This window comes from Panthera uncia (genome assembly GCF_023721935.1).
Source record: "Panthera uncia isolate 11264 chromosome B3 unlocalized genomic scaffold, Puncia_PCG_1.0 HiC_scaffold_1, whole genome shotgun sequence".
Taxonomy (NCBI): Eukaryota; Metazoa; Chordata; class Mammalia; order Carnivora; family Felidae; genus Panthera; species Panthera uncia.
In genome coordinates this window covers 29,589,866-29,615,179 of record NW_026057582.1, presented here as the reverse complement: position 1 = coordinate 29,615,179, position 25,314 = coordinate 29,589,866, and the positions used below count along the sequence as shown (strand labels likewise).

The window sequence follows — 25,314 nt, the reverse complement described above, 5'->3', positions numbered from 1 at the left end:
GATGGTGTGGCATTTGTAGCTTCTGTGGTGGAAGATAGACTCTCTGTATAAGGCAAGAAATTTCCCCGGATGTGGGAAGAGAGCTCAGAGACTAAACAGATGCTAGACAGTTATAATTCTGTTTTCCCCTATGTTCAGTTTTCACAAGTAAAACAACTGGGTCCCCAACCAGTCCCCTCCAGGAAAGTTCATGTAGCAGTCAACAAGCCGTGCCTCCACACAGAGCTTCTTTTTAATGCCTGAACATTATTTTTTTAAGATTATATTTTCTAGGCACTCTCTACACCCAACGTGGGGCTTGAACCCACAACCCTGAGACCGAGAGTCACACGCTTCACAGACTGGGCCACCCAGGTGCCCCAGTGCCTGAATATTAAATATAAAAGGATAGTCAGTGATAGCAGACATTATGAGCAAAAGCCTTCCATGTGAGAAAGACAGTGATCACAACAGATAGAAGAAAAGTATATGTGGGGAAAATATAGATACCGAATATGAAAAGGAAGCTTTAAAAAAAAATTGCTTAGGGGCGCCTGGGTGGCTCAGTCGGTTGAGCAGCCGACTTTGGCTCAGGTCATGATCTCACAGCTCGTGAGTTCGAGCCCCGCGTCAGGCTCTGCGCTGACAGCTCGGAGCCCTGGAGCCTGCTTCAGATTCTGTGCCTCCCTCTCTCTCTGCCCCAACCCACTCACATTCTGTCTCTGTCTCTCTCAAAAATAAATAAACATTTAAAAAAATTTTTTTTTAAATTGCTTAATATTAGTAGGGATGAGATGAAGTATTACAGTTATGAAATAAGAATAGAATTTATTTTTTTAATGGGAAGAAACAATCATTGAACACAAATTTTTTTTCAAAATTGAGGCCAGGAGTCAATATGAAACATTTAATAATATGGTTGGAAAATGCAGGTAAAAAAAATTCTTTTCCAGGCGCACCTGGGTGGCTCAGCGATTGAAAGCCTGACTTTGGCTCAGGTCATGATCTCACAGTTTGTGGGTTTGGGCCCTGCGTCGGGTTCTGTGCTGACAGCTCAGAGCCTGGAGCCTGCTTCAGATTCTGTGTCTCCCTCTCTCTCTCTGCCCCTCTCCCACTCGTGCTCTGTCTCTGTGTCTCTCTTTTTCTCTCAAATAAATAAATGTTAAAAAAAAAAAAAAATTCTTTCTAGTACCTGAAAGAAAAAGAATGGATGGTGGGAGAGAGGAGATAAGCAGCTATTTAGGAGATCCAGTATCCAGTAAGTAGAACTTTGAAAGAAAGGTAAAGGGAAGGGAATTATTGGAAAAAAAAAAAAATATTTAAAGAAAGAACGAAAATATCACTTAAGTGAAAGAGATACGTTTTTATATTGAAAAGTTTTACTAGGTGTCAAATGAAAGGATTATAAAAAGGTTCACACAAAGGCTACTCTACTCCAGTATCTAAAAAGATTTTTAAAACCTCCTGGGGGGTAGGGGAAAGAAAGAAAAAAGAAAAAAACATGTAATGTATAAAAGAATAGGAATCAGAGTATCACTGGACTTTTCAGTTACAACAATGGAAGCTAGAAGATAATGAAATAATAAATTCCATTGGTAAATGTTTTTCTACCTAGAGTTCGATACCCAGCCAAATTGTCAATTTAAGGCTAGACGTTCCAGGTCTCAAAGCTTTTACTACATATGTACTTCTTAGGCAGTTGCCAAATGAAGATAGTGCTCATCAAAATGAGGGAGTAAGATGTGAGATCTGGGGAACATGGGGCCCTTCGGAGGAGAGGAGAGAAGGAACTGTCAAGATGATAATGATGGGATGCTTCTGAGAATGCCAATGCAGTAGACCTAGCATTCAGCCAGATCAGATTAGAATAGAAGGATGGAGAGCTCCAGAAGAGAGGGCTCCAGGAAAGAGAAATGGAATTGATAGGGCACCCATTGCTTTGGTAACCATCTGGAAAACAGTAATGAAAAATTTGTGGGTTTTTTTTTTTTTTCATTGAGTTTAGGAAGAATTAAGAGTAGGTATGTAGAAATGAAGCAAATGGAAAACAAATGAAGCAATTATTAACTCCAGGAAACATAAAGTAAGCAATTAAGGACATATAACTACAGCAATACAAATCCTGCTCTGTATAGCTATGATACATGTACTCACATGCACATACAGAAATATGTACACAGAATAGGGCAAGGGAAGAAATGGGATACTTACTGAAAGCGTGCTCATTTCTCATTTTCCACGATAGAACTTCAGATATTATCTAAGATGGGTAAATCAAGAAGTACCAGTATGAACATGTTAGTTAGGAATATGGAAATATTGGAGGGAACAGTAGTATGAATTGAAAGTGGTAGCTCCTGGGAGTGGAGAAGATAAGGTAAAGCACTCCTGTTTTGTGTTTTGTTTTGTTTTTTTCTTATATGTTGTAGTACTATTTGCCTTTAACTATTGTATGTATTAGCAGTGTGTATCTTTGTACGGTAGGTCTTCCTTCTATAGATTGTAAAATCACTTCTCATTGTTTGTTGTACCACTTACTCTTGTATTCACATATGGATGACATTTATCATTAAACTTCTGTAGGGACTAAAGCTAATAAATAAGGCATAATGCCTTGCCTCAGTGCCCACTTGTGGCTTAGTGGGTGGTGCATCAGAAAACCCTGAAACATCAGGATATTTTGCATGATTGTCTTTTGGGAACCAAGGTTGTGGTGGGAGTGTTAGGGACAAATGGAAAGACTGGCAGAGATCCTAGGGCCTGCTGGAGAAATAAGAGATCAGAAAGAGTTGGTGTATGAGGAGGAGTCCTGGGGTTCAGCAGAAGAAAATCTTTTCTGCCTCTGGACAACCATACATTTCCAAATGTTGAAAGAGAGGTTACAGAGCCCAACAATATGATTATGATTATTTTCTGGTTTACCTTTTTTTTTTTCCCCCCCGAAAGGGTTCTACCAATCTTCATTGCCTCTAGCAATATAAGGATGTCTGTTTTAACAGTGCACCATTAACAGTGAGTACTGGCATTCTTAGGATTTTTCCTAATGGGTATAAAATGATGTAGTGTTGTTTTGATTTGTATGTTTTTGATGCTTATTTATACCCATGATTGTTACAGCACTGGTTAGGCCTTTCCTTGCACTTGTGTTCTGTTAAAGAGTTTTCTGCGACGTATTTTTTTTTTAAACTTGTTCTACCTGCAATTTTGTGAAAAAACTTCAAAATCACTTATTTTGTCAGAAAACTTCAAACAGAGAATCCTTCATTTTTTTTTTTAATTTTTTTTTTTTTAACGTTTATTTATTTTTGAGACAGAGAGAGACAGAGCATGAATGGGGGAGGGTCAGAGAGAGGGAGACACAGAATCCGAAACAGGCTCCGGGCTCTGAGCTGTCAGCACAGGGGCCCGATGCGGGGCTCGAACTCACGGACCGCGAGATCATGACCTGAGCCGAAGTCGGCGCTCAACCGACTGAGCCACCCAGGCGCCCCAAATCCTTCATTTTTATTGCCAGCAGAGCTGGTGTTAGAAGGTAATGATGCATAGTATGGTGATAATTTCTTTAGAAAATCCCTGTCTTGATTTTGAATCACCATATGTCACATGCAGTACTCTCAAGGGATGTGTGTAAAAGGTAACATGGCAACATGGCAGGGGCTGGAATGGGGTGTGGACGACTTCCTAGGAGAGACTGTACCTAAATTGCAGTCTCGAGGAGTAAGAGGTGAACAGGAAAAATAGGGGTGGGTAGGAACAAACCAAGACAACGACGGAAGAGAATTGTATGAGGTCGTATTCCAGCACAGGTTGCTGCTTGGTGTTTTGGTTTTGTGTAGTTTAGTTTTGTTTGTTTGTTTGTTTGTTTGTTTGTTTTGAAGGCTCATGAGTGCATTCAAGGTATATTCAAGGCGTTGTAGCTGGTTCTATTTCCCTTTGACTGGAGCCACACACTGTCTTGACAGCGTAAAGAGACAAGGCTGTCACTTAGAGGGATCTGTCTTGCATTTGTGAGATTGTTCTTTTGCCTTGAAAGTGGTGGGAAGTTGGTGTGAGGTTTTAAGCAAGAGAGTGTAAGTGTTGTGCTTGCATGCACTTTGTAAGCACTCAGTACCGAAGAGGCAGGGTGATGTAATTTTGAAGTGAGTGTTAGTGCAGGCACACAAGATGACATTTGAAGATCAAACTTATCATTCCAGTTAAGGAATTTCTTTCACTTGGTCACAAAAGTGAAAGGAGTCGCCAAGAAAGAGAGGACTTCCTGCCCCAAGGTTCTGTCTTTGAATGCTTGGTTGGTTTGTATTTTCATTAGCTTTTTTTCTAGTTTGTAAATGAAAGTTGAAATGATAAGGTTACAAAATTTGTGAGTAACGTGGAATCTAAAACCAAAAACCAACCTCATGGATATAGAGAACAGATGGGTGGTCGCCTGAGGTTGAGGAGGAGTGACTTGGGTGCTGGTGATCAAAAGGTACAAATTTCCAGTTATAAAATGTGTAGGTCACAGTGATCTTATGTACGGCATGGTGTGACTATAGTTAATACTGTGGCATTGCATGTTTGAAGGTAGCCAGGGAACAGAACTTGATCATTCTCATCACAAGAAAAAAAAGCTTTGTAACTATATATGGTGACGATGTTAACTGGACTCCTGGCAGTTATCATTTTACAGTACATACAAATATTGAATCACTGAGTTGTAGACCTGAAACTAACATAATATTATGTCAGCTATACCTCCTTTTTTAAAAATAATAAATTTGTCAGTAAAATCTCATTTAGAAGTCAGGAATAGATAAAAGTAATTTTATGTGAGGGTTATGTATAATGTGCATGAATGTTGGTATATGTGCATAATTAGTAAAGAAAAAAACCCTGGAGGAATGTGTTGTGCATTGGTTTAAAAAAAAGTTATTTCATTTGCTCTTGTCTTAATTGTTGCTGACAAGTTGCCAGAAACATTTGTAGAGGGCTCCTATTTTCAGAACCAGGATTTAGACATATATATATATATATATATATATATATATATATATATATATGATTTGATTTGTGTCAGTTGTGAAGTGTTTCATCAAGTTATTTTCTGTCAGCTTGGCAGGGGGAGGTCCTCTGCCTCTCCTGGACATAAGTAGATTCTTTAATTCTTCATCATCCACCCTCTGCCTTCCTTCATTTTCTGATTATGCACTAGATTAAGTCTCTTCAGAAGTGAGCTCTCCCTTGCACTGTATCCTTTCTCTCTGGTCTGTGTCTGTCATTCAATGCCTGTCTTACTGTGTGTGCCCGGCCCACACAATATCTGGAGGAATGCACAAACTATTAGGAGTGGCTACCCCTTGGGGTTAGTACTGGGGTGTCCTGAAGGAGAGAGATATTTTTCACTTTTTCTGCACTGTTTCCTTTTTTTTTTTTTTTTTTTTAACAAGAAGCATACAATTCATTCATTTAAAAAACAGCTTTGAAAAAGGAGGCAACAATGGGAAGCCTTGTATATGGGAGAGAAATTACATGAGCATAAAAGATAGTTGTGTTGACCATCATGGATTTGGTGACGGTCATTTTTATTTCTGGTTTCTGTTGTCTGTCCCACCTGTGCTAGACTAATCACCCCTCCTTTTTCCTGTGAATGTGTTTCTTTACTTTGCTAGGATTTTTAAGACCTAATCCTATTGTGCATTAGTTTACTTTTTAGTGGTTTCATTGTGAAGGGGCCTCGTCCAGTTCTAACTGATGCACTTCTGGTTGCTTTTTTAAAAGATTTGCTCATTCGTGTGGCTATTTTTCATGCCCTTTGATGGTAACTGGATAGAAGGGAAGAAGGTCAAATTGCTGTTATTTTTCATTCCCTTCTGTTGTTGTTACGAAGGCTCCTAAAGAGAGAAAAATTAAGCTGAAATCTGTGTTAAATTTTGTCCAGGTAGGCTTTTTGTTTTCTTGACCTGTCCCCCTTAACACTGATATTTATGAGATAGCCATAACCACATTTTAAATGACAGTATGAATTCTTTTACTTTATCCATTAATTTCTAGTCCATTTTAACTGAGATCCTGTGACTTTTGTTTCTAATGATTCCATTTCAAGGAGATTGAGCTTAGATACTTTGGGGGGAAGAACCGGATGGATCTCTGCCCTCAGGAATCTAAACATCTAATTGGGGAGAAGAGGCCCAACCATGTGTAGGGCTATCACGAATTTCAAAAAGTAGGAGGGGAGGAGAGGCATTTTTAGGAGGTAGAGTGTTGTAGCGCAACAACGTGGCGTAGGCATCAGACCCCTCGAGCAGTGATCCAGGCTCTTCTGAGCGGCAGAGTTTTCCACACAAGCTCTGTGGATCACACCTCCCGGGAGGTGCTGTGTAAACAAGGTTGTGTACAAACTGGTACAGCATCATGGATGCTCAAACTGTAGTTAAAACTGATGGCAGCAAATTGTTGCAGAGCATGTTCTGGAAGAACTTCTGGCAGAGCTGACAGGATAGGAGTCTGGGAATGAGGAAATTTGGCTTCACATACGGGCTTTGCCCCTGGCCATTTGCCCCTGGTGAGCTTCCAGTTTCTGACCCTGAGATACCACATGTGGAAAATGACAGGTTTGGACAGGGTTTTTTTCCTCATAACTCACAATTTTAAATTCTGAAGGTAAGCTCAGAGAGGGATACCCTTAATTCGGGTTCAGTCATCCAGTAGATCTTTATGGAAAGGTACCATGGTTGTCTAGGGCACACCTACTTCCTGCTGTGACGGGAAGGAGAAAGCAGTCTGGGGACAGGTGCCACTTAGTCTTGAATTCCAAGCCTCAATCACACAATAACAGTGTGGCAATTGAGGGGCCATGAAGCTTCCCAAAAGACAAGTGGCTTGACCACTGTAGCATTTTAAGAAAATTGATTATCAGTATTTTTCTCCTACTAGATGTATTTCTGCTAGATGTAGAGATTCATACAGGAGTTTGTTTTCAGAAATGGGGCACCTGGGTGGCTCAGTCGGTTAAGTGTCCGACTCCTGATTCTGACTCAGGTTATGATCTCACAGTTTGTGAGATCGAGCCCCATGCCGGGCCCTGGGCTGACCTTATGGAGCCTGCTTGCGATTCTGTCTCTCCTCTCTCTGCCCCCCACTCCCCTGCCTCTCAAAAAAAAAAAAAAAAAAAAGGGTAATAAACATTTAAAAAAACGAATAACTCAGGCTATAAAAGGAGATGATTTTTCTTTTATAATGTATATTTTCTACTGTATTTAATTTAATGTACTAATTTTCTGCCATAAATTCTCTAACTGCCAGTCCAGTATTTACTGAGAGCTAGCCCCTGGTGTCGCACACAATCTACTTATCTCCCTGAAAACGGAGATACTGCTTCATAGGGTGCTTGTGAGGACTGAAAGCATGAACAAGTGTTGGAGAGAGAAGTGGAGGGGAGTCCTGCTGCTCTGGAGCCCTGTAGGGAGAGCTTCTAGCCAGGAATAAGGGTAGGAAGAAACAGACAAATAAAGCATCTGCAATCTGTATTTAAGGAAATGCTAAAGCAGTGCGGGGTGATTTTGTTTTAGTTTTTTTCTTCTAAGTCTTGGTCCTTGGGTGGTATTTTAAAATCTGCTAAGTGTGGGGTGCCTGGGTGGCTCGGTTGGTTAAGTGTCCAACTTCGGTTCAGGTCATGATCTCATGGTTTGTGGGTTCAAGCCCCACATTGGGCTGTGCGCTGACAGCTTAGAGCCTGGAGCCTGCCTGGGGTTCTGTGTCTCCCTCTCTCTGCCCCCCCTTCCCCCCGCCAATGCTCTGTCTCTCTATCAAAAAAAAATAAACATTAAAAAAATTTTAAATATGCCAAATGAAATATGGTTACTGTTGATATTCATCATGATTTAAAATTATTTGGATATTAGGGTTGTATATAGAAACAACTTTATGTTTATCCGCGATTCTTACTTTCTATTCTAAGTTGAATTTACATGTGCTTTTTTCAAGTGCACTTTCTGAAATTTCTTTTTAGAATATAAATACTCAATTGAGAGAACCACAATATGTTTATTAAAGCCATTTGTGATGTTCTATCTTACTGAACCCACTGGATTCCCATACTCCTCTTGTTCCAGGTAGATTAGAGGGACTGGAGGGTGGAAACATTCCCTCTTTGGCTCCCCCTGGGAGGGTGACTAGTATAGTGCAAAGCACCAGCGGTGCCCTGGCCCAGGTCCACGTTGGCGACCTGACAAGCTGTCTTAATGATGGGGGTTCTCGGGTGCTGTTCATTGTGTGTGGATCAAGGGTAGCTTTCATAGCTTATGTAATTTGAATCTGACTTGATACAGTTCAGACCGTCTCTTTCCCTTCTGTTCCCAGAGGGGAAAGTCAATGCTAGTAGAGTCTCCCTCCTCAGGTTAAATATAGTCTTGGTTTCCTGAGCCATCAATATCTCCTAGCAGAGCCCAAATGGGGACATTCGTTACATTTAGCCTGAATCTCCGCAGAAAGAGGACTGTGGCGACAGGTAAGATGTCTGAACGTGGGAAAGTAGAAGCGTCCCAGGAAAGGGGACACATAATGATGGCTGATGGCTCAACCTCATCCCAGTTAGGCAGCCTCACCTGGGTTTTCAGTCACCACCACCTGGTGACAAGGTGAAATGGAGGCTCTTTGGGCTGCAGGGCATTTTATATTGATACTAAATACAAAGAAATCATCTGTAAATGAGGAAGTTTAGGCAGTTGTGTTAATCATCTGTATGAAGTAATCAAATTTGTAAATACTGCCGATCTTCTCATCTTTAATACTCTACATTTCAGGTAGCCCTCTTTGATTTCATTTAAGTCAGGAGATTTAGTACAAGATCATCTCCGGGGAAGGACCTAACATCTGTTGAGCTTTGTTTGACTTGTTCGGTGATTTGCGTAGTTGGAGCTTTAAACAGGGCAGTAGTTTATAATTAGGAGTCAGAGTCAGAGGTGTGTTCATCGTACTACATTCCCAGGTCTTTTTTTTTTTTTTTTTTTTTTTTATTTAACAACAGAATGATGGGTTTATTTTTTTCCTACATTTTTTCTTCTGATTATTAAAGTTACATTTGCTCATTTTAGAAAACAAATAGTGCAAGTACCAAGAAAAAAAAGAAAGCCCAGAAATTAGTCTTTTTTTTTTTTTTTTTTTTAGCATTTATTCATTTTTGAAAGGCAGAGAGAGACAGAGTGTGAATGGGGGAGGGGCAAAGAGAGAGGGAGACACAGAATTTGAAGCAGGCTCCAGGCTCCGAGCTGTCAGCACAGAGCCCCACACGGGTCTTGAACTCACGGACTGTGAAATCGTGACCTGAGCCGAAGTTGGCCGCCCAACCAACCGAGCCACGCAGGCACCCCAGCCCAGAAATTATTCTTAATCCAACTACCTAAAGACAGGCATTGTAAATCCTTTGGGGGAACTTCTTTTGGCTTGTTATGTAACTTTTTTTTTTAAAAAAAGCAAAATTTATAATGTATATACAATTTTGTTTGTATTCTAGATTATTCCAATATTGGACATTCTTGTCCCCAATTGCATTCCATAGGATGCACAATATAAAAATTGTTCTATTTTTTTAAAAAGTGAATCCATGGGTCTTATCAGTTAAATCTTAGTTTAAATAAACGTTTTTTTTTTTTTTTTTTCGGGTAACCTTGAATCTACTAAAAAGTACTATTATGTCCTAAGGGAGGTGATATGTAGTGTGTCCCTGCCGTATTTAATTCTGGGACCCTTTTTTACGGATTGATAAGTTGCAGAATTTGAAGCACCATTTGGGGGAGCTGCCAAGGATTCCCTTCTGCATAGGAGACATTTACTGGTTGTTCCCATTTCTGACACTCCCTTTTCCCTCGATCATATTTGGTAGGAAGTGGTTTCGTACCAAATCATATTTGATAATCAGCTGTGCAGTAGTAGATTACATCGTACAGTACTGATGAATACAATTTTTATGTTTTTAAATGAATATTAATGTACAAGTTAGTACATGAAAAACATACACTTGCTCCACTGGTCTGGTCTGGTCTCTTATATCCTGGTGCCAGGCATGGAAATGCTCAGTGCCCCTGATGAGTGGGTACACTCCAATTTTCCTTGAAACTGTTCAGGGGCACCTGGGTGGCTCAGTCGGTTGAGAGTCCAACTTCGGCTCAGGTCATGATCTCGCGGTTCATGAGTTCCAGCCCCACGTTGGGCTCCGTGCTGACAGCTCAGAGCCTGGAGCCTGCTTCGAGTTCTGTGTCTCCCTCTCTCTCTGTCCCTCCCCACTTCACACTCTCTCCCTCTTTCTCAAAAATAAATAAAAATTAAAAAAAAAAAAGTGTTCGTTTCCTGCACCTCAAACACCTGTTGTGTTTCCTCTGATAATTCTGAGTCACTGTTCCCCTTCTACTTATTGCCTTTTACCCTACTTTATATCTCTATGTTTCTACCGAGCTGCTCAGACCTAGCCCTTTGGCATTATATCGCATATTACATAAGTCTAATCATGTTTAAGTATAAGAGATAAACATTCACACTTACTTCTCTTCTTATTTTGCCAGCTGTTGAATCATTTCCCTACCCACCAATAACTCCACCAGGAAACTTGGGCACCTTCTTTATTCTAGTCTCCCGTTTCCGCCATCAAGCTTTCTGCCGAATTTTGTTGTTTCCTTCCCCTCCGCTATACAAAGGATCTTCAAGCTTTAATAGGACTTTGAAAAGTAACTTTTTTCAGTGAACTTTTTTAGTTAGGCGGTAGGTTAGGAACCAAATGTTATTTTTCCTTTTGGTTCTTGCTCTGGCCTAACAGACACATTTTAAATTGCTTTCTTATCTCCAGATTCAAAGGTAACTTCATTTTATTATATAGGTTTTGCATTTTATAACTTCTTTACTCGCTTGGTTAATTTCAGGGCGTTTTTGAATCTACTTTGTCTCCATCAGTGGTCTCTTATTCAGATAGTGAACATTTGGAGAACAGGAACTGGATTTGTCAACCCCGTTTTTCCCAATCCTTCCTGCTTTTTGTTGAAGGGACAGAACAGAAATGAAAGAAGGGAAATTCCTCTCTAAAAAGTTACATACTGATTCATAAATCTTAAATTCTACATGACCTTGCACTGAGATGTTTGTATGTGTTACAGGCTTGCTTCAAAGACTGAGACACCCCTTCCATCTGAGATGTTACTTTTTAAATTTTTTTTTTTTTCAACGTTTTTTATTTATTTTTGGGACAGAGAGAGACAGAGCATGAACGGGGGAGGGGCAGAGAGAGAGAGGGAGACACAGAATCTGAAACAGGCTCCAGGCTCCGAGCCATCAGCCCAGAGCCCGACGCGGGGCTCGAACTCACGGACCGCGAGATCGCGACCTGGCTGAAGTCGGACGCTTAACCGACTGAGCCACCCAGGCGCCCCTGAGATGTTACTTTTATGCAATGTGACTGAACTTCAGAAAAGCCAGGAAGGGATGTAAAGAAAACAGTTTACCTTATTTGGTTGTCCTAGCTAACATAATGTTCAGGCACTGTGAGGTTATAATTCTATTATAAAATAAGCTTCCTATTACATTCTAAAGTATATTTATGGGCATTACTAAAGAATATTTATGGGCATTCTAAATCTATATATACAACTTTATACACTATTAACATTGAGACTTTCATAAATACTCAAAATTTCATAAGATAATATTTCATAAGTACTAGTGGAGAAATCTAACAACATCCCATTTTGTAATATGGACATATTTGATGAGAAGTGCTACATCTTTTTGGTGAACATACCATATTGTGTTGTAAATTATTTCAGGGAAGAACTATAGTTGTTGGTTTTTTTGTTATTTTTGGGTGTTTTTTTTTTCGTTCCCACATCTTCTTAAGTAGCCTCTAAACTATTCTTTATGCCCTTGGCACAAAGAAAGTTTCTCATGTTGTTCCTTTCGTTTGGTTCCTTCAATTATTTATTGTTCTCACTTCCTTACCACTCATTCATTTCTTGGAAAAAAATTATTTTTCCATTTTTCTGGTAGCTAATTCATTATACCAACTGGTAAATATGGAAGATATCAAATGAGTACTTGTATATGTTTTATCTGGAGTTTAGGGGAGAGAGTCATGAGTAGGGATTTGGAGGTAACGGCACAGGGATTATATTTAAAAGTTCAGGTACCTATGACGTCACCAGACCACACTGGCTACCACGCAGCTGTCTCCTCACGTAATTCCATTTTTTGGTCTTCATTCAGTTGCAGAGGCAACTGTGACCCAACCAAGTCAACAACACCCTGCTTTCCAGAGTAATATTTTTACCTGAGTATACTCGTGCCTACTATCTTATCCTAATGCATTCAGTGCTCCCATATGTCCTAATACTAATACCCTTTATAGCCCCTTCCCAAAGTATGAAGGATAGTAAGAGAGGCCAGCCAAAGCCAAGGATGCCACTCTGGAATCACTAGCTGTTCAGTGGAGTCCACTAGCAATACTGAAGAGTGACCAAAAAGAGAAAGGCAAGAGAAAATGAAGAACATGGTTATCAGGGAAATCTGGAGAAGAGAGTTTTAGGGGAGAAGAAGGGGTCAAGATTGTGAATGTCTCAAGGAGCCAGAATCAGAAGGACTGTTTTTACACCTGTAGCTTCCCTTGAAGGGAGAGATTGTTTCCTCAAATACCCTCTAGCACCAAGCGTGTGGTCAGAAGGAAATTCAGAAATGCTGGGGATGATTTAGAAGAGAGGAGGAAGCGCTTTTTCTGGAAAATTGATGTAGGAAAGGATGGCAGGTTACGTTGTGATAGACCTTGAGTGATGAAAAGACTTTCCCAGTAGGATTTGAACGCATCTTCTTGTTTTCTAGAATTTGCAAGAAGTCACCGAACTAAACAGTGGGGTTGGTTGCTAAGTGGGTCTTCCACTTACGTTCCAAATAGTACGTAGAGGTGGAAAATTAAATGTGTAGCAAGGAAGTTTTTATACAGCTGACTCTTTCAACAGATGGAGGTGACGTGCTATAAATTAGTATTGTTCCTCTATTCAAATCTATTGCTTTTTACTGTATTCGGTGATGCTTAGGCAGGTTTGCTGATAATTAAGAGAATTGCTAATAATTGTCAGCATATGTTTGCTTTTCCATCAACACCAAGGAGTAGGCTTTAGGTGTTACAGATCTGTCATAATATTACACACAGTTGAAATTTTTATTTTTGACTAATTTAACAAATGTAAAACATATATATATTTCTACTATGCTAGTCTGTGTCCAAAGTTCATATTGCACTGAAGGGGTTTGATGCTATAAACAAGGATGGGGAGAAAGGGAGGGAGATGGGGCTGGGAGGCAATGAGAATAGGAAAGAAGGTCCTGAGGACAGAAAAAAATCTGTTATTTAACTTAGTTGTCTGTCTTCAACTCCTTGGTTTTGACAGGTCATTAAACTGTGGGCACTCTCTCTCCCTATGTGCCCATCTCTATTTTGAAATTGACAGGAAACATTGCATTGTTTTATAAGACGTAATGGGAGTCTTGGCATTTCTTTTAAACTGCAAAGAAATTTTTATGAAATATAAGATTTTTTAAAACTCATTAAAAAACCTAGGAAGCATGTGAGATGGTTCCGAAGAGGAGGTCTGTAGTAGAGACAGCCAAGCCTGGGCATTTCCAAGTCAGTTCTATTTATTGTCTTTTAGGGCTGCCTTTCAGTTTCCTCCTACAATGGATAGAACTTCACATCTCCTAAAAAAAGACAGTTCTGCAACAAACTATTTTCTAAGGGAAATGAAATGTGACAAGAATGTCTTTTTTATCACCGTGGCATTAGTGCGTTGGCCTTTTAGAGACCAAAAGCTCTGGGAATGGTAGATTTATTTGGATTTCTGTGAGCTTGTGACAAATGTTGAAAGCATCTGATTTTTATAAGAATCTACTTAGAATTGTGCTTGATGCTAGTATATTCTTTGTTTGAAAGATAGTTCATTGAAATAAACAGCCTGCCCCACCCCCAGTTACAAAATAGCTCATAAATTCCAGCTTTGGTTGCCTAAAGATTTTTTTCTATGGAGATGGGCTGGAGGTTACTTTGCATTTTGGCTCAGTTGGCTGGTTTCCCTCCCATCTTAGGAGGAGCACTTCTTAAACCTCAGCTGTGGCCACATGGGCATACCCTGCGCCTCTGGAAGCAAGTTAGCACGTTATTCCACTTGAAGGCTTACAGTTGGAGAGGAGCATGCGGCGTTTTGAATTGTAAAGGAAATCCTAGCAGTCTGAGGGCAGAAGTATCTCGAAAGCTCAAAAGCCAGGTTTAATTAGGTGGCCGTGCAAAACCATTATTCCCCGTCACAAAAGCCGAGGAAGAGGAGCCAGAGTGAAAACAATTGGCGCTTATCGGCCGGCGGCCCGGCCCAGCCCATGAGCCCAGCTGGAGCTCAGCGGGCCCTGCATTCTGCAGGCAGCGTGCAGTTTTTGAAACTCCCCTCAATGTTCCAGCCTTTAAATAGCAGCGAGTCTTCTCAAACGATGCTGCTGCGTACTGCAAGAGAAATTAAAGCGGCTGCCTCGGAGGCAGGAGGCCGACTAGCGAGCTGCTTAATTATCGTGGAAGTAAGTGCTTGTTACCGATGAGCGGAGTGCAGCGAGAGCGGGTCGTCCCCGGGGCGTCTGCCGTGATTTGTAGACAATGCAGCCCTGTCAGCGCAGTGCTGGTTCAGCAGCATCCTTCCAAACATGTATTTGGCAAGAATTTAAAGGCCACCTCTTGTGTAATCCGTGGAGCCCTGGAAAAGGGTCCTCTGCCTTTATTTTCAGGATGTACGCAACCACGCGGGGTTTTGCACTCAGCATGCGTGCCTCTTGCCTCCCGACTGACGGGCTCACAAGGAAGTTGGTGTTCTTCACCCATCACCTGCAAGGATGCTAACACTTCTCTGTCGTCTGTCGGGGAATATGGACAGGTCTGTCCAGAGCAGCATTTTGTTTCTGCTGTCTTCGTAAATCAGCACCAGAGGGGCGGGTGGGGGGCGGGGGGAGAATGCAGTGCGTAAGGAAATGCAGGCATTTGGTTAATTAGTGGAATTATTTCTAGCTTCAAGAGTAGACTAAGGAGAGCTTGAGAAGGGGTGGTGGTGAATGCGGGATCCATCCCGAGATACTCCTTGTGGGGGTAAGTAATAAAGTGAGGGAAATACAGAGGAGTGCTAATGGGTATAATGGCTCTGGGAAAACCCTGCTTATTTTTCTCTCTATTGTATTTGCTCTTGCCAACTGTCTTAAGCATTTGTAAAGAACCAAAAAAAAAAAAAAAGCAAGTAAGGATTTTGAGATACAGAAGGTGTGTTAAAAAGTGAGTATTGCAACATACTCGATAACGTAATTTTTTGTCTTGTTTAAAAATTGTACACTGCTTAATTATCGAACTCTGTTGGTTATGTCTCGAACTTCTGGTCAGCACAGTGGTGGGTTCATGATGCTCTACATTATTGGAGGTCGTTGGAGCCTGTGCTTGGTCTGTACTTGGGGTAGGAGCCTTGATGTCCTAGAACAAGATCTCCACGCCCCTCCTCTTACAGGAAACAGTTCAGTGAAGCTCAAGTATGAATAGTCTTTTAAAATATATATCATTTAAAATGATGGATGGTCTTGAATGGTTTCACTTTTCTTCCTTTCAAACCTGCTTTACTAAAAATATGGGCTGTGAACTGCAAACCACAATCCATTATTGAGTCTTTTATTTTCTTTCATGTGTCTGCTTTTAGCAGTTGCATATTTATTTTTAGATGTATTTATCAAATGCTAATCCTAATTGTCCTTCTCTTTTAGGGAAAGCATGGGATTATGGCAATCACAGAGTCCTCGTAATACAAGTTCCATTCATTTTTTTCTGAAAGACAGCTGTCTGTTAAAGTGAAGCAAAGGAACTATTGTGGATTATAATGTTTTGAAGATCTGGATTGTCAGAGGTTTGGAAATAAGGCATCATTTAACCTTTTAAATGAAAAAGATTAAGATCTCATGCAACTGCTATATTTTCTGGAAACCATTCTCCAAAAGGGAAGTGCACATTTAGAACTTAGATATGATGGTCCTTTGTACAGGGATTTGAGTCTGATTGCTTTTACATCATGACCAGCTTGAAACGGTCGCAGACGGAGAGGCCTGCTGCCCCCGAAAGGGCCTCGGTTGTCGCCACAGATGGCGCCCCCAAAGTCCACACTGACGACTTCTACATGCGACGCTTCAGGTCCCAGAATGGCAGTTTAGGGTCCTCGGTCATGGCTCCGGTAGGGCCCCCCCGAAGCGAAGGGTCTCATCATATAACCTCGACCCCCGGAGTCCCCAAGATGGGGGTTAGGGCTAGGATTGCGGATTGGCCCCCGAGAAAGGAAAACGTCAAAGAATCTAGCCGTTCAAGCCAGGAAATAGAAACCTCAAGTTGCCTTGAGAGCCTGTCCTCCAAAAGCAGTCCTGTGAGTCAGGGAAGTTCTGTTAGCCTCAATTCCAGTGACTCGGCCATGTTAAAAAGCATACAGAACACACTGAAAAACAAGACGAGGCCGGCGGAGAACATGGACTCCAGATTTCTCATGCCTGAAGCCTACCCCAGCTCCCCTAGGAAGGCTCTCCGCAGGATCCGCCAGCGGAGCAACAGCGATATCACCATAAGTGAACTTGACGTGGATAGCTTCGATGAATGTATCTCGCCCACATACAAGACTGGGCCATCACTGCACAGGGAATATGGTAGCACCTCTTCAATTGATAAGCAGGGAACGTCCGGGGAAAGCTTCTTTGACTTGCTAAAGGGCTACAAAGACGACAAGTCTGATCGAGGTCCAACTCCAACCAAGCTCAGTGACTTCCTCATCGCCAGCGGGGGCAAGGGCTCCGGTTTCTCCCTGGATGTCATAGACGGGCCCATCTCCCAGAGGGAGAACCTCCGGCTCTTTAAGGAAAGGGAAAAACCACTCAAGCGCCGTTCCAAGTCTGAAACTGGAGACTCGTCCATTTTTCGTAAGTTACGCAATGCCAAAGGTGAGGAACTTGGGAAATCGTCAGATCTTGAAGACAACCGGTCAGAAGACTCTGGCAGGCCCTGGACATGCCCGAAGTGCTTTGCCCACTACGATGTCCAGAGTATACTATTTGACTTGAATGAGGCCATTATGAACAGGCACAACGTTATTAAGAGGAGAAACACCACCACGGGGGCATCGGCCGCTGCCGTGGCATCCCTGGTCTCTGGACCTCTGTCCCACTCGGCCAGTTTTAGCTCCCCGATGGGCAGCACGGAGGACCTGAATTCCAAGGGGAGCCTCAGCATGGACCAGGGAGACGATAAGAGCAATGAACTTGTATTGAGCTGTCCGTATTTTCGGAATGAGATAGGTGGAGAAGGCGAAAGGAGAATCAGCCTGTCAAAATCAAATTCTGGTTCCTTTAGTGGGTGTGAAAGTGCCTCCTTTGAGTCTACGCTTAGTTCCCATTGCACAAATGCAGGAGTGGCGGTACTTGAAGTGCCCAAGGACAACCTTGTGTTGCATCTGGACAGGGTGAAGAGATACATCGTGGAGCATGTGGACCTGGGCGCGTACTATTACAGGAAATTCTTCTATCAGAAGGGTGAGTAGAGCTCCTTTGCCATGATGTATGAAGTAGTTAGATTTGCTACAATTCATACCTTTTTGCATTTCTGAGTTACTGCCTCTTTTCAGGCATAAAAATGTATATCAAATATTAATGGTTTTTTTAATTTAGTGGATGCAATTATAGCCTTTGTAGAAAAGACTTGCTTTGTTACCTTGAGAGATAAATGTCATAAAGTTGAAAATATTTTAAATACAGTTTTGTTTTTTTTTTAACTACAAAAACCATCTTAGTGCTGCCTTTTCTTAGCAGTCTTAATGCTTAGTACAGAACCATTTCTTTTCTGCCTCAGTGTTCTCATCAGGAAATGGGACTTATACATTCCTATAACTTTGATAGGAATTTTAGTGAACATTGATTGTGTTATTTGGCAAAAGTCACAGAGCCAGTAAGTTTCCCGCAGGAGTCAAATCTAGGTCTTAACAGATTTGAGTAGAAAAGAGTCTGGAGAGATAAGGACCCTTAAAACATTGGTGACTTCCTTTGCAGTCTTTCGGGTTTTGGGGGGGGGGGTACATATTGCATACATTGTTGGATTGTAAGGCCCTGTGATTCATGGAACGGTAAGTAGTTTCAGTGAAGTCTTGGGAGCTGTCATTGTTTTTGAGCCACGTTATTAATTGAAGAGTGAGTTTAAGTCATACGAGTGCCCAAGCTGAGAAACCAGCTGCTCACCAAGGGAGGACCTACACCGGTGGTCCATTAGCTAGGTCAGTAATCTCGGCAGCCCTGGTGAGTGGCCTCCCTGTATGTATGCAGAGTACCGGAGCAGCCCTCTGACTTTCCACTTCCTGCTTTGGGGTTTTTGAATCTTACTTAGATTCATTCTTCCGAATGAAGTTCCGCTTCTAGTACTCGTCGTAACTGTGTTACATTGCTCACGTTAGACTCAAACTTCCCATGAGGTATTACATGATAGACCCTATTCAAGAGAGTTTATTGGCCAAAAGAGTCTTGTCTTGTTGCTAAGTATCCGTGTCCTCTAAGTATGTGTGTCATTGATATTTGACACTATGCTAATGGAAGATCCCATTTTCATTTTTAAGCAATCTGTGTTTTCTCAGAATAATTTTATGGAGTTCAGATTTTAGAAATCACTTCTTCATTCTATACTGTCCATTAGGGTACAAGGTTTTTCAGTGTTGCCATCTTAGCATTTGGGGCCGGATAATTCTTTGAGGGGGCTGGCCATCCTGCGGGCATTGTAGGATGTAGGAGGGGTCAGCAGCAGCCCTGGTCTCTGTACCCTAAATGCCAGTAGGTACCCCTCCCCCAGTTGTGATGACCTAAAATGTCTCCAGGCATTGCCAACTATCTCTTGGGAGATAAAATTGTACCTAGCTGTGAGCCCCTGCTTTATTGTACCTGGGGACATTTCCCACAGGTGTTTCTTAGTTGTCTGTTGGTGGAGGCCATCTTGCCAAAAATGGATGCATCGAGTCCAACATAAGAGAGAACATATCAGTTATAATTTTACTTAGGTAGTAGTAGGCACTTTTTCTTATTAGGCAGTATAATAATAGTAATAAACATTTTTGAGCACTTACTATGTACCAGAAACTTTTAGTACGCATTTGATGTGACCTGCATTTTCTCATTTCAACGTCTAAATGCCCACCGAGGTAGGTACTGTTAAGGATGGCATTTTCCAGACGAAAAAACTGGGGCTGAAGTGGTTAAGTGAACCTAAATGGTTCAGCCGATGTGAGCTAGTGATGTGGGAGCCAGGATTCCACTTACGGTGCATCTCACCAGCGTAATGTCCTTAACCATCGTGTTCTTCTCTCTACTGTATTAGACTGTAAGGAAGGAGTATGTTTTTCCATTTAAATCTGGTAGAAATTTGTATGGGATAAAAATTTGGGCATCTATATTCCAGAGGAATCCAGATCGTAACACTTCATAAATTTAAAAGCCACTAATCCAAAGTCATTTCTGATTTGAAGCATGGAAAATACCCTCTTACCCAGCAAAATTGGGACTTGTTAATTGAAAATACCAGTTAAAAGTAGGGAACCTTTAAAATGTTATACATGCTTAGAATGTTTTATTTTCACTCCACTATAAAAATGTACTCGGCAAACTCTTGTGAGGCCAAGGGCTTTTCTTTGACAGTGATTCCACTATTTTGAATTTTACATTGCCTTAAAAGTATCAACCACAAGGGCTACAACGGACCTTAGCAAAGCAATCCAATCTTGCAGAATCTTAGGTTTCATTTTTTTCCTCCTTTTTTATAGTTGTCTTGCCCACATCTAATCCAATAGCTTTCTTTTTAGTGACTTGCTGTTACTAGGTCTTTCCAGAGCCTTCAGTTTAGTTTTTAATAGAAACAAGATTTATCTTTATTAGTACTCCTATTCCATCAGTTTCCATAATATTTAATTAAATTTCATCATTACAGTAACAAGTCGACTGGCATAAACAGGTTTGGGAGGACACAGCCGACTCTTCGTCAGCATGAAGTCCAGCCGGTGGGAACAGAGTGTGCGTGGCCCTGGAGAGGGCCTGCCCGAGGCCTGGGGCATTCATCATTGTGGTGCGGGCAGGGAACTCAGCAGGAGTTAATCCAGGAAGTCGGTCCAATGGGAGGCCGTTTTGGAATGCCCGCTGTGTTTTCTTGGGCCACACAACTTAGAATTTTCAAATCAGGCAGGTCGTTTGTCACAGTACGGTGATACCCGACAAATTATGGCTCTCAGTAACCTCATTTGACGCTGCAGTTAAGCCCCGAAAGTGTAACTGTGTGTTAAAAAAGTTAGGTGATCGCTATACTTAGTCACCCTATAGATTATAGTTAGACAAATAATTCTCTTACAATTTTTACTACGCAGCTTGGTGCGCTGGGATCAGCGCAGTCATTGTTTTTTCCTAATTTCCTAATCGGAAGCTGGAAGTGAGTTGTCTGGTTGAAGGAGTACGTCCGCGTCAGATGTAGGTTATCTTCTAGCAGCGGAGTGTGGCGGTACTGACCTGGCTGTCACTCCAGCCTCTTCATCACCAGATATTTTCCATTCTGCTGTTTAATGCATTCCTGACTTCACTGTGGCTAAGTCTCGGCGGGGGGTTGGGGATTCACTTCAGTGAAGGATACTCAGCCGTTGACATTCCATGTAAATTTTAATTCTATTTGGCTCATGAAAGTGCAGTCACTTTTTCTGATGTCACACTGTTTTTAAAAATGTCATTATTTTGCAAATTTAGACTTGAGAGGATATTTGGCTCCACCAATGTAAGCCATTTCCAGTGCTGGAAGGAGGCTGGACCGATGGAGGAAGGAAGCCCACTGTTTGCAAATTACTCAAATAAGCACCGCGCCATCACGGTGCTGCCCCCCACCCCTTTCTCTTGCCCCCTCCTCTCTACTGGTTTGCTAGTGCGTGTGGGACTCACCGAAGGTTAAATGACGCTAATAGCATCGTTAACATTTATTGTGTTACTAATTGTGCTTTATGCGGACTCGGACTTGGTCATTTAATGCTCTTAGGACCCTGAGGTGAACGTGTCGTTGTGGTAAGTCCAAGTGACACAACCACGGCCTTCCTGGAGAAACACAAAGTAGGCAGTAGGATAGCATTAAAATTAGTTGGGTCACCTCCCTTCTGAGTCTGCGTAGGTATTTTGTGTTTAGTTTTTATGTAGCTGCTATGATCAAAATACCAAGGGAGTTTGTAAGTGGAAGATACTGTTAAAGTAGTTACCCTCGTGGCTTGTTGAAGAGGAGACTTTTCCTAGCCATCACTCACCTCACTTTTCTGTGGTCATACGGGACTTTTCCAATCTTGCACTGAGTGTCTAATTGTCCACGAGGCCTGTCCTTCCTGAATCTCAGTCAGGGTGATGCATATATGGAAAAGAGTGGCCTACAGGCTGCCTTGGCAGTGGTGTTTCTCGCTCCATTGGTCAACAGTGTTGATAGGCTTGTCTCTGTGCCAGGTGGGGTGTCCCTCTCAAAGTCCAGTGACTGGAGATGTGTGGTGGGGAAGGGCCTCTCCCTACTGCTCAGTGCCCAGGAGAAACTGCCATTGTCAGACCTGAACCTCACCTAAGAATAGTTTCCCACTCCCGATGCATGTGTACCTAATTATTCTTCTGATAACCTTAAGCCATCATATTTGATGGTTTTTATCGTTTCCTTTCCTTGCCCTCCACCTCCACCTTTCCTCACCCCACCACACACACACCTGTTTGCACACATGCACACACATGCATGAGCACACAAATCAGTTCCAGCAGAATGCTGGGCCCCAGATCTATCAGTTGGTCGTTGGAGTTCAGTTGTTACTGTAATACCCAGTTTCCTTTATAAGAGAGTGAGAGGAAAATCATCAACCATTTGTTAGACGAGCATCAGGTAGCAGTTCTGGTGGATTATGGTGTGGATTATACGTATAGATCGTCATGGACCACCATACAGCAAAGCTTATTAGAAAAATCTGTGCTTAGTTTGTTTTTTTAATCCTTCTACAAGTTGTGCAACATTAAACTTGACACAAGTTGGGATATCTTATAATTCAGATTTCTTTAAGGATAGTTATGCTGTTTAGTGTTTTGATGTGGATAGTTTTATTCTTCAGGGAAGTGATAAGCCCGAGTCAACAAGTCTGCTTTACTGAACCATGTTGTGCTCTGTGTTCTTGAACTTCACAGTCAATCTGGGCCAACATTAATGAGGAAAGATTTTATCCATGTATAATAATTCATTGTTTTAATATCCTTGTGTTTTGTCTTGACTGAGATCACGTAAACTCTTATATGATTGGTCTGAAGTTAGATCTCTAATTAGGTGACCCTTTCAGGGAGATTTGGGGCACTAAATTTTTTCTTGAGCTAACTCAGGAGAGTCATTTGCTGCCATCTTTTTATCGGCTCAGGACTTCCAGAAGCCAGGAGGCCATTAGGTATGAAGGTTTGTATGTTTGCTCCTTTGAAAACAGTCCTCCTCGCCTTTCTTGGCTGTGATCTCCTGAGTTTTAACACAGATTCGCAGATTCTGAACTCTGCTCCACAAGGCATTGAGGATTCCCTAGTACCTGAGTCGTCTCCGCTCCGAGGAGTGTGGAAGTTGGTTAAGAGGGTATGTGCCCCAGATACTCCTCCCTGTGTTTTATTTTTAAATCAAGATAAACCATCAGAAGGCCACATTTGCACAAACACTTGACCTTATTCAAGGTCATCTTTTTAAGATCCAGTCATATAAAAACAAAGTTTGCTGTTGCGGTAAAACTGGCGATGAAGCATTGCCCGTTATGTCATTCTTTCGCCCCTTTGGAAAGTTCCATGTGAGAAATTTGTTTTAGGAATTTGATGCCAGGACCTGTTTTCTGGTAGCTACCAAATGCCTGCTTTCTGGGGATACTTATATTTTATTGGTTTGCTTATTTTGTTTCTTTGCTGTGTCCTCTGTTTTAACTTCAACTCCCAAGACCAAATTTGATTCTCAAATATACAGCCTTCATTACTAACACATTTTTTTCACTTGCATCTTTTATTTCTGTTTCAGTAGCATAATTTGTGTATTTCCTTTATCACTAATGACCTCAAAAATTTCTTTTTGGAAAGGATAATTAGCATACATATATTTCCAAATGCAACCCCTGTCTTCCTGGGCTTTCTCCTCTGTTCTGGCTTCCTTTCTCCCCCGCTGTCCCCGGCTTCCACCTGGATGGCTGTCGAGTTGGCAGTGCAAAGCCCTGCATACAAACGTTGACTTTAGTTTTTCCTGCCTGAACAAGCCTCCCTCAGCACCTCCCTCTTGCTAGAAATGCCACTGGTATCGTCTGTCGCTTGGATTTGAAGCATTGCAGTCTCTTTCATGCCTCGTCTCCCTTAAGCTCCCCCTCCGATCAGCTGGCAAGGCCCCCTGGGTCCTCCTGGGACTCTGCTACCTTCCTGCTCTCTGTGTCCTGTTCCCGGTGCTACAGCTGTACAGGCTCATTGCCTCTCGCCCAGGTTCTGGCAGAGGTGTCTCAGTCTCTCCATCTCTGTCTAGTCTGCCCTACTCAGAATCCAACCTCTTGCCTTTGCCAGATACAATCCAACCTGGCAACAGCGTAAATTTACATCGTATTGTAAATCTGATCCTGTAACGAATATATTGGGTAAGTTGAGTCCTCCAAGATGCACATGTGACCCCCTGACAGGAAAAAAAGAGCAGAATTGAACAAGGGGACACAGGCCACAATGCAGATCTAGCGAAGTCATGGTCAATGCAATGGAGTGAAGAATAAGCTTTAGAGGAGGTCCTGTGTTGGGCAATACCGGCCAGGCCCTCTTACCCCCAGCATGCCCAGTTTGTGGATGGGGGCTGCCCAGAAAGAGAGTGGCTGGGCTGGAAAACTGTGAAGATTCAAAGATGCTACAGCCAGAGCCTTTCAGCTATAATTGTATTTCTTGCGGCCCATTTGGTTGCAAGCCCTTTCCGGAAGGGAAAGTGCCGCTCATCTGTGGCTGCTATATACACATGAGTGGCTACATGATGCTTGGCAAGGCTTTGGGCACTGGAGTGGTAAGCAAAACAGACCACCTTCCTGGAACTTACATTCTGGTGAAGGAGACCGACAATGAATAAGTCACATAAAGGATACGTATGCTTATGGTAAAAATCTGTAATCTAGAAGTGGAGAAAGTAATCCCTCTCCTAGTTCCAGTAATTTGGCTTGTAATCTTCTATGTTTTTTCTTACACACACACAAATTCATTATCCCGGTTAGTATTAATAGGAATGTTCTTCATATTTTTAAAGTAGTTTTAAAAATCAACAGGTACACATGGGGCACCTGGCTGGCTCAGTTGGTATAGTGTGTGACCCTTGATCTAGGGGTGGGAGTAGAGCCTACTTGAAAAACAAGTACACATTTGTATCTTTATTCTTTGATTCAATAATGGTATTGATTATGCCTCTGGTGTGTGCCAGCTACAGTGCCCGGCAGAGAACAAAAGCACATGTACCTGTCTTCATGGTGTTTAGAGTCTGCCCTTGGTGACCTTGAGACAAACAAGAAACTATCAAGCATTATTTTTTTCCCCCCAATTTCAACAAATATTTTTTGAAAATCTACAATTTCTTTGTTCCACTTGCCTGGAGTCCATTTAGATGGATGGTGGAAACTCCGAATTTATCCGCCATGTCTTTCTTTTGTAATTTCAGTTTCTTTTTCATTTTGTTCTATATTTATCAATTTTATCTCCCAGAGAGGGGATTGGTATACACCTGTCTGCATTCTGTCATCTAGGCCTGCCATTTTATTTCAGCCAGTTGTATTTTTAATCCCCAGGATCCCACTAATTTTGTTTCCTTGCAGTTATTTTTCATAATTGCTCATCCTTAATTTATATACCTCACCTCTCTCCATTGCCATCCATTAGAAATTTCTTCTCCTGAGAAATGTTTGTTCTGTGTTTCTCATTTTTCCCTGTCGTGCTCTTCCTGGTTTTGCTTAGTCGTCTGGTGGTCAGAGTCCTGGGAGGACCGGTGTGGATGGCAGGCCTCCCCACAGTGCTGTGCGTCCCTTTCCCCAGCAGGCTTCCCTGGACGTGGACAGGGAGGACTGAGGGCTGGCACTGGAACGGCAGTGAGACCTCCTAACGTGCAAATGTCCCTGCAGCGTGAGAGGGCGGTGACCATGGTGCAGGATAGGAACCATGGGTGCCAGAGCTGGGCCAACTGTATTGTGCTCCGTTTCTGCATGGAGCTGCCTTTCCTCCTCCACCCCGGCGCAATGC

At 42.0% G+C, this 25,314-nt stretch overlaps 1 protein-coding gene across 13 annotated transcripts in view; it reads left to right on the top strand.

Moving 5' to 3' along the window:
* SIPA1L1 (signal induced proliferation associated 1 like 1) overlaps positions 1 to 25,314 on the top strand; it is a 361,673-nt gene that overhangs the window by 215,360 nt on the left and 120,999 nt on the right. For 12 of the 13 annotated variants that reach the window (XM_049612534.1, XM_049612538.1, XM_049612526.1 and 9 more), the window contains one exon: positions 15,766 to 17,565. In XM_049612534.1, coding sequence (XP_049468491.1) covers positions 16,068 to 17,565 — 1,498 coding nt within the window. In that variant the 5' untranslated portion in view covers positions 15,766 to 16,067. Of the gene's footprint in view, positions 1 to 14,650; positions 14,901 to 15,765; positions 17,566 to 25,314 lie in introns of those variants that run through there. The other variant, XM_049612537.1, reaches the window with a different exon arrangement.